We start from the raw sequence: 17073 nt of genomic DNA on the forward strand, positions 1-17073 counted from the left end.
CAGGGTGTCCCGGGTCGTGGGTGTGCGGTTAGATGTTAACGAAGAGAGAGAGGGAAGAGAGGGAAAGGGAGGTAGGCGCAAAACTTGGCACTTGATTGGATGAGGTGAAGTGTATATGAATTGCAACGGACGATAAACGCGGAAATAGGGCCGTAATAAGTAGTCAGCTTGGGAGGCAGTAGAGTAGGTACGCATTGACTACAGGATTAGGGTTATATGACAAGCTTTTCTAGCGCTCCAAAGCTCGATACTGTAACAGCATACCGTCTCAACATCACAGCATATCTGGATGCTTTTCCAGGAGGTGACGAGGCTCACAAGTTGACTACTGCAGGTTGCCRCTGCGAGCGCTACTACAGCTTAACAAGACAGAGAGCTGGGCCCATTTCTCATCCGACCTGAGCAAGCCGCGCATCAACTGGACTTTGCTCTCCCATTCGACGTATACAATCCGTGCTGGCTGTAGTATCAAGATTGGTCACGGGTATGAATCCCTTGTCCTCAACTTTGTGTTAGCAGACCAGTCGAATGTCGAGGGAGGACCTCGTCCGTTGCTCTAGAACTCCGGATCGGTAGGAGTTCTGCACGCGACGACGGCAAATGACTCTAGCGACCGAGCATTCACAGCACTGGCAGCAGGGGGATCTCCCATGGACACAGGACCAATGAGACAAGCAGGAAGAGGGTGTCGTATGCGATGGAATCCCTCCATCCTCACTCCGCAATCATGCGCTGCAGCTTAGCCAGATGGGCTTCGTCTATCCTTCCCTCACCTACCTGTGCTCCATCGGGTTCTCTGAACAGACTGGACTCGACCGCTGAATTCTTCAATCAACCTGAGACCTCTGCGTCATCGTCCAGCTTTTGCTTCTTCTTGTGAATCTCTCCCCAACGCGAAGAAGGTTCTGCTGAAATGCCTGCACCTAGGGGCGAGCCTGCTGAGCCTGCTGCATGATAATCTGGCCGAGGTATCAAGTTCTTGATCATTGCCGCAGTGTATGTGGGCTCAAGCTGGGCCCCAGAGCAGGTGTCCACAATCTTGAAGTATGAGTCCTCGAGGGTTGCGAGTCGCATACCAGACATGTCAAGATACTTTTGTCTCCTCGAAGCCTTGTCAGCGCCTTTGCCCTTATCAAGGGAACCGGCAGCCCACAACCAGTTGGCAGACTTGAGCTTGTTGTCATCTTTGTTGTCACGCCCCAGAATTCGAAGAAGCGTGTTTGTCTGTGCAAGATAGTATGCGTCGGGTGTGCCAAAAAGCACCAGTGAGTCTCGCGGTGTTATGAAAATAGGGCATCTCTGGAAGGCGTATTGAATTGCAAACAATGGAGTGTATGCTGGCGGAGGATTGGCCAGAGCACTTGAACGGRGATAACGTCCTCGCTGTGGCTCCTGAACAAATCCGTGATGCATAGTCTCACTCCATTTGACGTCCATGTATAGCATAGTAGGGTATTGTGGCCTTGAATGAAATCAGTATCCGCAGCTTCATCTTCCCCCTCTTGTCGTACCCTGGAGCTGACGCGGGCGTGCGTGCTGGCGGAACCCGCTCTTCATCAGCAACTGTCGTCCATGCTGGACGCGAAGGTAAATGAAAGAAGTATCCTCGACGATGCTTCGCAGCGATTTCATTCAGTCCGAGCACGCAGGTCTCGTTCTCTGGCAGAGCTCGTTTGAGGTAATCGGGATTCTGATCGAAGACTTTTTGAGAAATCTGCTCTACCGCAGTCTCTCGCCAGAAGTATCGCTCGGCAGGTGCGATTTCACGAAGCAGGATCTTGGGAGGCATCTGCACCTCTGGCAACTCGCGCAAGTCGTAACAACCTAAGAGTGCGATGATGTCGAGCTGGCCGCGGGACCACCATGACGGCAGCCTGCATCGCAATCAATAAAAGACAGCAAACAACTTCGATCCTAATCTTTCACTTTAGTGACTGTAATGTCCGCCATGAGATGCCACTTTCCTCTTAGAACACAAGAATGGCACGACCGTACATCCAAGAGCTACGAGAGTTGGAGCAAAATCCCGGTGGAACTGGTTGGCAAGGCCGCTGGCAGCAATTGTGCGAAACCATCTGGTCCATCATGGCCACTGCGACCTTGTACGAGCTTGCCATTCCTCCTATTGAATACCAACGATTTCTGGCATTGCTTTTGAGCGAAGAGCGCTTCGCTTTGGCTCGTTTGGTGATTGTGGAACTACGAGAGGGGAGGGGAGAACATCACTTAAGCGCACAGCAAGAAGACTTGCTGGACAAAACATCTCAAATCAGAGCTCGCATCCAGGTCGTCCAGAACATGCAACAAAGCGATTTTGATGAGGATGCGTATGCGCAGGAAAAACTCATTCATCTTGACGCTGAATTGCACCGAGCTCGTATTCTCATGCATCGAAGTGCTCCATATGGCGCCGCCAGTGAGGAGAGAATCGCTGAGTGGCTTGCACAATATCCTGGAACTCCATGAGAAAGACAGAGACCAATAGCGTGGTGTAACGCCTGACTCCTGAGGCTTTCGGGAAGGTGGGGATGCGGGATGTCGGATTTGAGTTTGTCTTAAACACTATGGACATGGAACACACTTTACAGAGATCTGTGAGACGGTCTCCAAGTCTGTTAGCCTTATACCCTTCATAGTAGGGCCCGCAGATTGGTACTGTGACTGATGAAAGACCCAAAATCTTCAGCTTACAAGAGTACTGCTTTTACAAGCACAGCCGGGCCGAGTTTGAGCCTTGCAAAGCTGCAGGTTTCCCCACCAGAAAATGGTTGGGTCGGAAATCTCAGCATGCAGCTTTCCCACTCCCGACGCTTGTTCCATGACTCGCTGCACACCTAACCACTTCTCTACAACTGCAACAACACGGTACCGATCGATCACAACGCTTGAGTCATCGTTGCAGCGTTGCCAAACGATTCCATGGCCCCAACGATTTTACCCCTATGCAATATCACAAAAAGGGGAAAGGCTTGGCATCCGGGAACTCCCGCTCACGCACCATCAAACCACGCTCCGTCACGATGATACCGAGGAACCAAGAGAACGCCCGCAGGTCCATCCTGCTACATATCAGCCACGCGACTGTATATGAAATCCGTTCAATCAACATGTGCCTCACTGCATGCATCGGCTGTGCTGGTGCTGCAAGGCCACTTCGAGACTACGGCAATGTCGAACGGCTGAATATCGCCGCATATCTCTGTCACAGATCGCGGGAGGTAACCAGAGGTATAAGTCCACTGGATTCTGTGGTTGATCTTGACAGCGTGTACCGGTGCTGCTTCTGCTTCCTCCTCACGGTCGCCGCTGTCATACAATCATGTCGGCGTGGATTGTCTTATCACTATACTGCGATTGCTAGGCAGTCGACAAGGCACTGCACGACAAAGACATACGGCCGTCTCGGCTCAACGTCTTTGCCTGGAGATCGGCATATATGTGCGATCACTCGGCTTTGGACGTCAGCGACGATGTGCCATCTCAGACTACTCTCTGATGACCTGGTGGACAATGGGGTCTTGTATCCAGGCTGTCAACTGATTCATCCACTCTGCTTCGACAATCGCACTTTTTGCAGAGCAAGCTTCGAGATCTTATTCAAGATGGCATCGTTCCGCATTGCATGAACCCATGTCCAGAGATCGCATTACCTTATACTCTTCCCATTTGYAGGACAAGTTCCTCTTCCGGTCATTCACGACCACGTGTGGACTGGCTTCATCTCAACAGACGTCCTCACAGCCACTGACTTGAAAGGTATCGAATGATGCGTCCTCAGAGTCTAGAATGCGGCAATACCATAATGGCGTCCCCTTCATCAAGTGGCAGTGCTTTGCCAGAGGATGGAAAGTATCGTCCACCTCGACATCCTTAGCGCTGGTCTCGGCAAACCGACTATATTCACGCACTTCATGTGGAGTTTCCATCTCATCAGCACTATAGGATAAGCATACTGCAAATGTGCTTTACGAGGCATTGTCGTTGTCGCCGACGCTCGCACAAAAGACTCACTTTACACAGATCAGACGTGGCTTCTCTTGCCTCGCCTTTACAGCTATTACGAAAGACAAGCGTATTGAGCGCTTTCGCGAGCCTGGAGCATCCTCCAAAATGTTGGTGGACGCAGATTGCATGGCATCCAAAAGCTAATACAGGTCTAGCTTTGTGTAGTGCGCGCCATTCCACGCCAACTGTAAGTTCAATCCCTCAGCCCCATTTACCCTAAGTCGCCTTCTTCCCATAGGATGCACTCTGCCAACTCCTCAAGGATGTCTAGTCTTTAGAAGGGCTCCAACAAGGTCTGTCAAGGCCTGCAAGATACATATACATACCCTGTTCGCAGTCCCAAACATACACATCTCATCTTAATCCACTGTATGCTATTAAGAATCATGATTTCATCCTCTCTCCTGATATCTGCTCTCGCAGTTCCAATCATGGCACAATACGCCTCTAAAACTACATTTACCTTCCCCGGCACAACTCTTCCAACAGGCTTAACAGTCTCAACATACCCCATCTACGAGGACAAGGTCACCAACGGTCAAGGACCCAAATACGATCGAGTCTTTGAGCGTAAGAACGTCGTTGTAAGAAACGGTTTCATGGAACTTCGTGTTCCAGGAGGACAAACCAAGAGCCCCATCAGCTGTGCGGAAGTCGGAACCACGTTTGAAGTCCAGTATGGAAGTATTCGAACGTATGCCATTTTGGCTGAAGAGCCGGGTGTATGCAACGGTGAGTTCATCTCTTATTCCAATTCCTACATTTGCTGATTATATGTAAACAGGCATGTTCTTATACCACGATGAGAGCAACGAGACGGACATTGAATGGATTTCCGACCCTGCATCGTTTGCCAATATCGATCAACATAATGGAACAAGAGCGATGCTGTACACTAACCAGGGACCAAATGGGAATGAAGATGCAACGACTGTTTCTGGTATCGCGGCGAGCGATGCTACGTCAAAGGTGCATGAGTATCGACTCGATTGGACTCCCAGCGAAACGAGATATTATCTTGATGGCAAGCTTCAGCAAACGATCAAAAAGAATGTCAGTGATCAATCCGCACAATTAATCCGTTCGTTGAAGTATCGCTGACAGGCTGTTGCTTTCAGGTTCCCAAGGTCGGAGGCCAATGGCTTTGGAACAACTGGGTGTACGCTTACCCTTCTTACGTTCAGAAAGATTCAACTAATGCGTGCATGTAGGAACGGAGATCCTTACTTCACCGCCGGACCACCCAAGAAAGATGCAGTATTCAAAATTCAGAAGATTGTGATGGAGTACAACTCCAAATAATGGATTGCTAGCTAGATATCACGACTTGTATAGACATCTTGTAGAGCTCTGCGACCTTCTGCATCGTCTACGAGATTCAACACTCCTTTCTGACTATACTCAAGCGGTTTCCCGTGCCAGACCGGTGGTGACCTACGCTGATGTTCWCTTTCGGCTGTTATCGAATATCTTAGGGTTAGGGTTGGGGTAGTAGCATATTCCACTACATGGACGACAAGTATATGAACTTCCCCCCTGTTGTTGTGGGAACACATCTCAGGCTATTTGGGGTATAACTCATTGTCATTTTCACACGATATGTGTAGTTGTGGACTTTAGGCAGCGTTTTGGTGAATGGCTACTTTGAACAATTGTGGAACGTGAAAAGTGATCTCGGAAAATATCAACTCTAGCCAGACATCCATTCATAGCACAAGACTTGCATAGAACTTCATCTCGCAGTACAGTACCATCACATCAGATCCAAGGCTCGACAAGTCAAYCTTAAAGTAGATGGCAACAGTGTCTTTGCGACGCAATCTCCAGACCACTACCACTCCCAAGCACATCACATGTGAGATGCAACGCCTCTGTATGTGAACACCTCGATTGGCGTCGATCTGTTCATGAGCTATTTTCTATCCATGTGGCATTGGGCTATGATATACATAAAGTCGTTCCATCATTACCCAAATGAGAAGCCTCTCATAAAGCCTTCCAAACTCCTCCCCGAAAACAGCAGAAGAAAACAACACCTCTACTCATGCCCTCCAGCCCGACCCATCTTCTCAATACTGGACATGATCTTGCTCTTGCCTGCATTGCTGCCTGACCTGCCCAAACCACCAATCCGACTGCCACCTCCAATGCGACTCTCCGGCGGTGCCATACTGCCCGGCGCCTTCAACCCGCTAGGCCGGCTGATGGATTTGCGAAAGTCTTCCACAACACTCATCGCACCCTTGGCTGGACCTTGCTCAGATTGTAATAATAACATCTCATCCACAGCAGCCACCAGGTCTCCCTTCTCAATCCTCTCCTGCTGGAGTTCCTTCATGAGTTGCTCCTGCTGCATTCGAGAAGTCTGCATTTCCTCCTCCACTCTCGCGAGATGAGCGCGCTGCGCTTCAATCTCAGCTTTGAGTACAGCAGCCTCCTCTCCACTCCTCTGCTCGCCGAACCGCTCCCCAGTAAAGGTGGCATCGCGAGCATTCACAAGCTCATCATTCATCTTCTCCAGCTCGGCMAGCCGGTTTTGCAGATCCGCACACTTCATGGCGTTCCGCGCTTCATAGCTCTTCTTCAACGTCGCGACCTTGCGCTCGWGCTTGTCCTTGTAGACTGAATGGAGCTCGCGGGAGACTGCCTCAATCTTGGAGTCGAWCTGCGCCGCAACAAGACGCTGGACTTGTTCTTCAGTCGCAGACATGCCCTCCTCTCCGTCACCACTCCCGCCTCTGGCAGCCAGCGCATCGGCGAAGCGTTCTTCAGCCTTGGCAGCACGAGATTCAGCCTCTGCCACAAGACGCTCCGTCTCTTCCACCTTACGATGGAGATCTTCCTTTTCTGCTTCACTGCGGTAGACCTCCTCTTTCACACTCTTCAACACATGCTCAACCTCCTGCCCACGTTTCTCCCAACCCGCCTTTGCTTCTTCAGCGTCTTCTCTCCTGCCTCGCTCTTCCCGAACTTGCTCCTGCGCTTCACCTACTCTTCTCTCGGCATCACCCACAGCACGCTTCAGACTCTCGACCTCCGCCTCACGACCACTCAGGGTAGCCTTGAGAGACGAGATTTGTGAAAGGTAGCTAGACTTGAGCGATTCGAGCTCGCGGACAGTAATGGTAGGAATGGATCGAGGAGTAGGAGCAGGCGGGAGCTCAAAGTCGAGCAGGTTGAGAATGTTGTTGGGCTTGCTGGGCGTGGCGTAGCTGTTGCGAGTCGACTTGTGGGGAGAGCGTTGAGAGTTCATGTATTGTAGCAAGTTCGGCTCAGACTTTCCGGGTGAATTTTGACGGTAGCTGCCCATGTTGGAGAGGTCGCCCATTTGCTGGGTGAAGTCGATGAGGAAGCTGGTCGTGCCGTCCGCATTTGCGTAAGCGGGAGTCTTTTGTCGTCGAGGAGTGGGAGAGGGAGATCGGGATGGCGAAGGACGCTTGCGGGTGGTACGTGGTGTAGTGGCATCTCGACCGGGTGTACGCAAGCCCGTCTTTGTCGGACTCTGGCCGAGTTTGGCGAACAAAGTCATTTYAGGAATCTCCGAGAAGGCGCTGAAACAAGTGTCGTCCATGTTAGCCAGGTCTTGAGCCGGCATTTGAGAAGCACGGAGATCTAGACCGTCTTGAAATGAAGAGGATGATTGCTCGGTCTTGTGGGAGGATAGAATGTCCATGGTATGGGAGTGGACGTGTGTTGTGTGAGATTCGAAGGAATCGCCTCTGCTGAGCGTAGCGCGAGGGGTATTGGCGGCGCTACGAGACGGCCGTAAAGGAGTCCTCTTGGGCGTCTTGCGAGTGGAAGGTGGAGGAGGCATCAGGTCGGAATCTGCACTGCCGCGTCGTTGTTGGGTGCTGGGAGACTCTGCGGGTGTGCGTGTTGATTTGGCTTCGGGGGTTGCTGGCGCTGGAGCAGCCTTTTCGGGTGTCATCATGGCGGGCATGTTCTCCTTGTCTTCTTGGAGATCCATGACTGCGTTGTGCATGGATTTGGAGGCGGGTGTCCCAAACAGATCATCGACGAGCTTCTCAGCGATTTCCTCTGGCGCGGTCCATGTCTTGCTGGCGACCCGGCTTTGGTCCATTTCGGATACGAATGGTGATGATGGCAGATTAACCATACTGGCTTCGTTTTGTGCTGACGGTGAGTCCATCTCGTGCGTTGTGCTATGGAGCAGGTCGAGTCGAGTCGAGAGTCAAAGCTTGAAGCCAAACAGCTGGAAAACTTTCGGCTGTTGGCATGGTGATGCGACACGTGATTCATGAGTCTCACCTTTCATCCTCGTCCACACATGTTCATCATCACTTTGACAATCAAGAAGCTGCGGCATAGGTCATGTATATAGCCTGACCTGGATGTAATGCTGATGCCGCCCCAACACTACTCTGCAAGCGATTGCAATGGCAAAGCTTGCAGAACATTGGCAACATCGTCACACATTCATTGAGCCGTATAACCACCATCCACGACCATCGATGCCCCGGTCATGAAACTGGCCATTGGACTGGACAAGAAGACCACTGCATCCGCAACCTCCTCCATCTCTGCCAATCTCCCTGCAGGAACCCTGCTTTCAATCATTTGACGCATGACATCTGCACCGGCATATTGCGAGTTCTATAAGAACAAATCAGCAAGGGTCTATTACCAACCAATCGATAATGTCTCACAATGTATCCCCTCAACAGCGGTGTAGCCACATATCCAGGACATATGGCGTTAATCCGCACCTTCTGAGGAGCATATAAGCATCCATCATTCTTCGAGAATCCCACTACGGCATGCTTCGAAGCTGCATAAGGACACGCCGGCGTCTCACGCGGAGATGCCACAACTCCAAGAACCGAAGCCATGTTGACAATCACGCCTCTCGAACCTCTCACGCCCGGATCGCGAGGCTCTTGTGTTAGCATCTGTCGAATTTGAGCCCGATGGCAAAGCCAGACTCCTTTGAGATTGACATCCATCACACGCTGCCACTCGTCCAGACTGGTCTCATGCGTCTGCGTACGAGGACCTCCAATGCCCGCATTGTTGAATGCAATGTCAATACGACCAAAGGCAGCCACTGTCTGTGTTACCGCGGAACCCACGGCACTCTCGTCGCTGGTATCCATTTCAATCAGGAGAAGCTCAATCTCTGGGTATAGACTTTTCAATTCCGCGCTGGTGTTTTCAAGTGCCGCTGCTTGAATGTCGCATAGAGCTAGCTGGCGAACGCCATTTTTGGCAAAGGCGAGAGCCGTGCACTGACCAATTCCTAGAACATATCATGAGCTGACTTGGCATCTCGTTGCTTCATGTCGCGTGTTGTGTAAGATATCAGGATCTTCTTCTTCTCTGCTACAACTCACCGGATCCAGCTCCCGTTATGAAAGCAGAGCCTTGAAGCATGTTCTCCATCTCGATGTCGACGTCAACGGTCTGATCTGAAGTCACAAACTGGGTGATTTCTATGTCCAGGACTCGGTATGGAACAGATGGCAAGGACTAAATTTCAGGCGAATGCTCAAGGGTACACACGTTCATTACTTATATATACATTTAGTGGATCGAAAAGAGCGGGTCTTACTTCGACAGGCTTCAATCTAGATGCGGGGAGGATTTGATCACCTGAATTCTGTTTGGAGTGAGTTTATACAAGCTCAGGACTACTCTTTTGGAGCCTCGGAGTAGACAGCTCATGGAGGCAATCCTTAAATGCCTCATTCTCCAATCGGGTGAGGCTGTGCTTGGCATGGAAAAAGTATACCTAGGTCCTTACTGAATGCACTTCACTTTGGCTGCACTACAGTACAACAACACACCACAACTATTAAAGTCATTCTCGAGATGCTAAGCTTCATGTTGGTAGGTTCCGCTCTGCATGTCATACATGGACTCCAATCCGGGACAATCCACCAGCAATTCCCCAAAACACATATGTATATTCGAAGGCAACACCACTACACCACAGGATATCTGGATTGTAAATAAGCCAAGTTGAAGAGCGGATTCTCTTGGCTAGTGCCCGTTTTGGAAAAAGGCAAAAGTATGCTCGTGTTACGACGAAACATAGGAAAACTAACTTGTCTTCGCCGACAGCAAAAAGAAACACAACTTTGTCACGTTCGCTAATAGCCTACCTACCTTATATACAGCATTGTTTAACATTGTTTAACTAGGTCTCAAGATAAGGCAAATGGAGCATGCTCTTCAACTTCGCATATTTAGATTCTTGGTAACCTACGTCGTTGTAGCTGTATAAGTTTCTTGTGGTTGCTAGCTAGATTGTCCCCCAATCTGGAAAACTTTGCGAACGAGACTAACCTCGCTGTTAATCCCCCTGCCGGGTGAGATCCGGAGGGAGTACAGTAGTAGCGCATGTRAGCCATGTCTACCAGGGCATTCCACACGACACTACATGTCTCAAGAAGATACAGCAGCCGGTTCCGCATAGCTAAGCCGAGTCAAAGCGGCTAGGAGCTGATAACATTGTGGAATTGTTGCCTCAAGAAGAGATTGTCAGGCTTTGTCAGCTTTGGTGAAGACTGTGGACAACCTTATCGTAATACCCATGCGTAAGTCTTAAGCGCGGCCCAGGTCCCCACGGGGCTTCTTACCTTTGTAGGTAAAGTCGCCTATGAGCCCGAAGTTCAACCGACGAAACGCGATTGAGTGACGCAGCTGGTTTCCAACCAACAAGGAGAATGGACAGATTGCAATGTAGGAATCGGGCAACAGTGGCCTGTCTAGTACTTGGAAACCCTGCTTCGACAGGCTCCAGCGCGAACCATTCCTTAGCATGGATTCTGCAAAAGATGTCATTTCAAGGTAGTCCTTCGCTCGAATACTTGCTAGCATTTGGGGCCATCTGCATATGTTAATGGGTGCAATGTGTTGAAGMTACAAGCTGGTGAAACATTGACATGTCGTTGCCGAAGGAGAAGGAGTCCTGTAATCTTCCTCATGATTTCCCCTTGAGGAGATTCCGAAGACCCGGTTCCACAACACGGAGGACGTCCCGAGAACAGCAAGCGTCCTCGTAAGAGAGTACTGCCAAGTACTGCACAATCCAGGYCAAGTGCATATAACTAGACTTCTAGCGCCGATCTGCTCCTCGATCCGAATCGCATGAATCTTCACGGTTGATTAAAAGATCGATCCGGATCCGTAGTGCGCGGGCACTTTCTGTCATGAGGCTTGACTTGGCGTGTTTAAACGACGGCATGTTCCGATCTACTGTGTGATGACGAGCGTATGCAATGCAATGCAGCCTTGACATCCCATTCGCATCCCACGCATACGCTCCCTCTGCAGGAGCACACAGGCACGTGTCCAGCGTTTGTCAGCGGTTGTATCCCCGATTATGATTGCAGGAGCTGCTTCGCTGCGTAGTGTTTGTGTTGTGGACGCTCGGCTGATTTGGAAAGAGTTCTGCAGGCCAGTTTCTTGCTGTATCCCACGCATATCACTCTCCGAAATTGACGACCGGACATGCGACCCTCGTGACTGTGTTAAAATGTCATCCTTGCAACTCATTGTAGATTGTCCACACGCGAAGCACTGATCTCGGTTCCAACGCCTTCCGAGTTCAGGTTCCGAGATCTGACACCGATCCGGAGATCTCTCCAAAGCCGAGATAGATGTGGTTTCGAAGCCACGGAGTGACCGATCTTGCATCTCTCCCTTGTTCTCCGTAAAGTCTCACGCCACGATCATGTTGCTAGCCCGAATTGGCGCATACATGCAGCTTGCATAGATCTTGTCCAGTACTCTCCCGTCTGCTTAGTCAATTGCTGTGATGTAGCACCTGGCGTACTTGTGATGGTCATTCGCGGCACAGCCTATTCTTGCACAGTGACACCTACGTCAGGCAATGATGGCACCGTGGAAAAGTTCTGGAAGCACGGTCGGCCGGTGACGCAAGAATCTCCCAGGTACCCACCGCAGGGAAGCGATCAAAGTACCGCACACCGTAGTCTCTTAGCCTGTGGTGTGTTGGACGTTCGACTTCGGGACAGGTGGGTCAAGCCACTCGGCACGATTTCCGCGGGGATCCACAATTGGCCGGCGAGATCGATCTCGACTGGGCAGGGAACATCGTTCCATATTCCATCTCTTCCGTAGCATAGCACGCTCTTGTCAGGATCTGAGTGACAGGTGAGGTTGAGGTCGAGATCGATATGCCGATGAGCTAGATCAACAGAGTTTGCAAGTCCTGCCCCTGAGGGGCTCGCCTGAATTTTAAAGTTTTGGCTACGAAAATCCTTGTCGCAAACCTTTGTTGACCTACCTTACCTAGATATAGTGCCCTCGATCCAGACAGTCAACGCTATGCTCGGCACGGCAGATCCTCTCTGTTCACGGGCCCGAAGAGTTGATGTAGTCGCGTAGTTCTCCCAGTGCGCTTCACTCTGCCATTGTTCTGCGACTCCCGACTTTTTTTCTGTGCCGCAAGCTCAACCGCCACATCATTGCGCACGACATGCAAGCCGCTGATACTACTCAAGACATACAAGATGGCAGCTCCAAACGCCAGAAGTCGAGACACCGTGCTTCGGTAGCATGCGCAACATGCCGGGAGCGCCGCATTCGCTGCGTGGTGCCAGAAGGCGACAATACGTGCACGCAGTGCAAAAGAGTCGGGTGATTAATGTCGCACTAGCATTGCCCAACGACCCACGGCGCTGACTCTACATTCTAGATCAGAATGCGTAATCAAACAGGATGATGAGAGGAGGCGTCCGATTTCGCGGGCGTACATGTCAACGCTTGCCGATCGCGTCTCCTTGTTAGAGGCCATGCTAAAGAAGAGAGGCGAAGAACTACCGCCAGTCAAGTATCCACCAAAAACAACGCGTGGAAGTCTCTACGCCGATGGTGATGAATCACCCGAACGACCAGCTGTCTCCAATTCGCAATCTCGACAGAGGGATTCGTCAAATAGTGGCTTTACATTCCAGGATGGCCGCAGTCCCGACGGAGATAGTATCGAAGGCTCTCACGTCGGTGCTTCGAGTATTGATCATCGGAATGAGCAGGAAGGTGGGCTGGGGACGCCTTTAGATGACAAGACAGACGGTCTCGTAAGTCGTCTCTTGTCAACCCGAGGTCATCTCTCATTCGACCAATTGAGTGGACGTTTGCGCTTCTATGGAGGAACTGTCAACTGCCACGTCTATTCAGAACTGGAGGTGGATGAGGCCCAGACTGCTCCACTACCTGAACAAGTGCGGAGGGCAGAGAAGTGCATTCGWTCGCTAGCTCTCGAGACGCACGACTATCTGATGCAGCTGTTCTGGACGCACTACAACGGTGTCTTGCATGTGGTTCACGAGACGGCTTTCACCGAAGACAGGGAAAGTGGCAGGACGCAGTTCTACTCTGGCTTTCTTCACGTGTGCATTCTGGCGGTGAGTACCTGCCTTGACGCTGTAGATATACCCCGCTGATCAGATGCAATAGATGGCCTACCGATTCTCCGACAAGTCAAGACCAGACATGCAACGTATAGCGCTTCCGGAGCGAGATAGTACTCTGCACCGAGAAGCAAAGCTCATGCTCGACCTTGAGCTTGAACGTCCTGGTGGTGTGCCTTCAATCGCTGCACTTCTCATTCTTGGAGATTTAGAAGTCGGCATGGGAAGGGACAATGTTGGCTGGATGTATGCAGGCATGGCCATGCGTCTCTGCTATGACATTGGTCTCCAACTGGACACTCGCTCAGCAGGACTGTCCGAGAGGGAGATGGACATCAGAAGAATGACTCTATGGGCATGCGTCATCTATGATCGATACTGGTCACTGTTTCTTGGACGTCCGCTTACAATGAAGTCTGTTGACGTGGAAATCTATTCACTTGCAGAGCAGTTTGAACGCTTGGGAACATGTATGCCGGCCGGACCATCCAGGAGCATGCACACCCGAATATACGAAGCATTGATTGATTTGATGGAAATTGCTGGCCACATGGTCGAGCAAGCGGAATTCCGGCAGAACAATGCGTCTGAGACGAAACCCGACCAGGCCGCTTACTTTCGCATGGCTGGGTTGGATAAAGACCTACACAGCTGGGCAGCACGACTGCCTGCAGATCTGCAATACACCGAAGAGAATCGCAAACATGCCCCGATTTCCTTTTACCTGCTACATCAACAATTTCACGCAGCACTCATCTTACTCCACCGCCCTTTTGCGCGGTACGATACCATGGATGATGCGGAAAGACAGGAAGTGGGCTCTTTAGATCACCATTTCTCCCGTGCTAGTCGAGCAATCTGCACCAAGTCAGGTATGTTTCATTGAGGGTGATATCGTGAGGTTGGAATGCTTACTCTTTCTCGATCTTTAGCCATCATGATAGCTCGTATCTTCTGGGAGCACCGGCGAAAATTCGACGGCAAGGTCATATTCTGCATCGGCATCCAGCATGCTGGAGTTGCAGCAATGGCGCTCATCGCAGCGCTGGMGTACACGCCGGATATAACTGCTCGAAACAACAACATGCAATATCTGGAAGTTCTGCACGCCGCGCTACAAGACATGTCGTTCCTTTACCAGCCAGCGGAGAGAATGGTCTCAGTGCTGAACGCCGTCATGGTTGAGCTCCGTGGTGGTCCAATCAGTCCAAAGCAGGTCCACCCACCGCGACGTGCCAGCGAAGCCCTTGAACCTGAGCGAGGAATTGTCAAACGGAGACAGATCAAACACACGAGTCAGTCTGTAACAATGCCTCCTCCAGCAACTACATTTCGACAGGAACCATCAACAACCAACAGTATTGACCACAGCAAACCTACCTTGCCACAACAGCAGATGAACCCGGGAGAGCTCAAAACACAGAATGCACATAATACTCACTGGTGGCCCGAAATGTACCCCAACGGGAATCTTCAACAGATGGCTCCCATTCCGCCATCTCTCCCAAACATGAAGCTACCAGAGACGCAGCTCCAATGGGATACCTCTCCAATGGTCAATCATAATTACGCTCATACACAGCCACCACTACGCTCTGTTTCTGGAATGCATGGAGGCGATGTTTCCAGCCTGGAGTACATGCACCTACCCGCACAAGATAATTGGAACTTTTGGCCATCAACGTCTTATCCTATGGCTAGTGCCGCCCTTGGCTCGATGTCTGAACCAGTGCCTTCCTCTACGACTAGCCATGGCCATAATGGTAGCGAGCTCAATGAGTATTCGCCGCATGGCCAATTGTACGATCCGAATGCGTTCCCGCCTTTAGGGACGGGTGGTTCGATGAATGAACAGGCACGACAACGATGATGATCATGATGTATTATTGGAGGCATGATCTGATTAATTGGGAGAGAGTGTTCGAAAGAGCGGAGCGGCACTGCGTCCACACGATTTGGCCGGCCCGCCTCCGCGCGACGTCCGTCGTAATGAGTGCCGTGGAACGATTGCAGACAGCTCAGCATTCGTTCCATACAATGACCTAGCGCACCGTGGCTCTCGCAGGAACAGGAAACAGCTCACTTTTCTAAGATGTATGGCGAGGATACACATGTCTCTACCTCCCGCATTTGGCAATGATCACGAACTGTGTTTCATATTATGAAAGACACGACAATCACATTTTGAAAGAAGACATTCTGTTTAACTTTGTTGATTCATGAGCCTCCCAGACTACATACACAATCCTCAAGACTGCCTCAGCAATCTACCCACAAAGGAAAGTCATCGGTGGAGATCTCCTAATCATATCCCGGAGATGCTCTCCCTCAAATCAAGATGGCTCGTGGCTGACTGATCATGACCATGACCATGGACAAGCCTTCTGATGAAGCGCGTCGTGTTGGATCGTGCCAACAGTCATGACAGAGATGCATCAGACAGCCCGGCCGATGAAAAGTCGGGTGACGAGACCTGGTCGTGCATGTGGTTGCAAGGGAGTGGTGGTGTGAAGCGCGCTAGCTTCAAGGACTGGTGTTGCAATTGTAAAGTCGATCGCGCGCTGATAGCTGCGTTCGACGATGAGGTCGAGGAGAATCTCCTCGACTCGCAAGGGCTTGTGCAAACTTCAAGACCCATGCCACTGGCTGTTCAGTGTCAGTGGGGAGTACTGAGGAGGGGCTCCTTGGACTGACTCACCATCGCCAGTGAGAAACGCGACGCGGCGTTTAGACGACCTTTGGAAGACGCTTCCATGGCACCTTGCGACCGACCTTGACCATACGGTGGAAGTTGTATGGGCTAGTATCCGTTAGCAGATACTCCGGAGCTGGATGAGGGACAAGATACATACCCGTTCTTGCCATGCTGGATAGGGTAGCGGACACCGACCCAGAAGGCGGCAAAGGCTGTGCAAGTGCAGTACAAGGCTGCGCCGCTGTAGAGCAGCTTCGATGCGTTTGCTGAAGCGAACATGATTGCGTCGAGGAAAAGCTGTTCTTGAGGAGTGGGAGAGTGAAGTCGAGGTGTCGATAATGTGCGAGGACGAGAGGGTTCAGAGAGAGGACTGGACAATGAAAAGGTACCTGGCGACGTACCACAGGCTGCCTCTTAAAGCAACCAAGGAGGCAAGTCATGTGCTCGTACCCCGCATTTTGGTCTCCAGACTCGTTGCGCCGGTATTTGAATGGGGCGTGAGCTTCAGAAATAACGGCAGGTCTGATTGGAGGTAGATGGTACGGAGGTACTTCCAGTGGTCGCACCATCATGCTAGGGCTGCGATAAGGACTGCTCTTGGGGAAGATTGCTTCCCTGATCGAGGTCGTTCTCTTTTGAACAAAGAAACTCAGCCTGCAAGCTCTGTGAGGTCATTCAACTCTTCAAGAGACACTTCTAGAAGTCCACCCAAGTGATGCTGGTAGTGGAACACAATGGCATGCGTTGTCATGGTTGCTCGCTGGAACATTGCGGTCTCATTTGGCTGCCACGCTTACTCCACAATACCACGCTAGCCCCCAGATCTGCATATCTGGGGAAATGCGGGGGTGTCAGTGCGCCTTGCCCTGCCCTTTCTTTGCTCTGCACTACAGTCGTCCATTCTGCTTCATCTTGCATGAGCAGAATTCATGAAAGATGTACATGTAACGCTTACTTTCGAGAGCAGATACACGG

At 51.0% G+C, this 17073-nt stretch overlaps 6 protein-coding genes; 3 read left to right on the forward strand and 3 right to left on the reverse strand.

Moving 5' to 3' along the window:
• Positions 1–831: 831 nt before the first annotated feature.
• RCC_02279 (uncharacterized protein) lies at positions 832–1789 on the reverse strand (the record flags this gene model as incomplete). XM_023767561.1 has 2 exons in its annotated part: positions 832–1462; positions 1512–1789. 2 exons carry the CDS (start codon positions 1787–1789, stop codon positions 832–834), a joined length of 909 nt encoding a protein of 302 aa, XP_023623329.1.
• A 191-nt stretch (positions 1790–1980) lies between these two features.
• On the forward strand, positions 1981–2466 carry RCC_02280 (uncharacterized protein; the record flags this gene model as incomplete). Its single annotated transcript, XM_023767562.1, has 1 exon — positions 1981–2466. One exon carries the CDS (start codon positions 1981–1983, stop codon positions 2464–2466), a length of 486 nt encoding a protein of 161 aa, XP_023623330.1.
• Positions 2467–4436: 1970 nt separating this feature from the next.
• On the forward strand, positions 4437–5307 carry RCC_02281 (uncharacterized protein; the record flags this gene model as incomplete). XM_023767563.1 has 4 exons in its annotated part: positions 4437–4737; positions 4790–5058; positions 5124–5164; positions 5217–5307. 4 exons carry the CDS (start codon positions 4437–4439, stop codon positions 5305–5307), a joined length of 702 nt encoding a protein of 233 aa, XP_023623331.1.
• Positions 5308–6043: 736 nt separating this feature from the next.
• On the reverse strand, positions 6044–8155 carry RCC_02282 (uncharacterized protein; the record flags this gene model as incomplete). The annotated part of the gene is made up of 1 exon (XM_023767564.1): positions 6044–8155. One exon carries the CDS (start codon positions 8153–8155, stop codon positions 6044–6046), a length of 2112 nt encoding a protein of 703 aa, XP_023623332.1.
• A 424-nt stretch (positions 8156–8579) lies between these two features.
• RCC_02283 (related to dehydrogenase) lies at positions 8580–9405 on the reverse strand (the record flags this gene model as incomplete). XM_023767565.1 has 2 exons in its annotated part: positions 8580–9262; positions 9357–9405. The coding sequence occupies 2 exons, from the start codon at positions 9403–9405 to the stop codon at positions 8580–8582; spliced, it is 732 nt and encodes a 243-aa protein (XP_023623333.1).
• Positions 9406–12469: 3064 nt separating this feature from the next.
• On the forward strand, positions 12470–15273 carry RCC_02284 (uncharacterized protein; the record flags this gene model as incomplete). XM_023767566.1 has 4 exons in its annotated part: positions 12470–12630; positions 12689–13397; positions 13450–14275; positions 14336–15273. The coding sequence occupies 4 exons, from the start codon at positions 12470–12472 to the stop codon at positions 15271–15273; spliced, it is 2634 nt and encodes an 877-aa protein (XP_023623334.1).
• Positions 15274–17073: the final 1800 nt, after the last annotated feature.

The sequence above is a fragment of the Ramularia collo-cygni genome (assembly GCF_900074925.1).
Source record: "Ramularia collo-cygni strain URUG2 genome assembly, contig: RCC_scaffold02, whole genome shotgun sequence".
Taxonomy (NCBI): domain Eukaryota; kingdom Fungi; phylum Ascomycota; class Dothideomycetes; order Mycosphaerellales; family Mycosphaerellaceae; genus Ramularia; species Ramularia collo-cygni.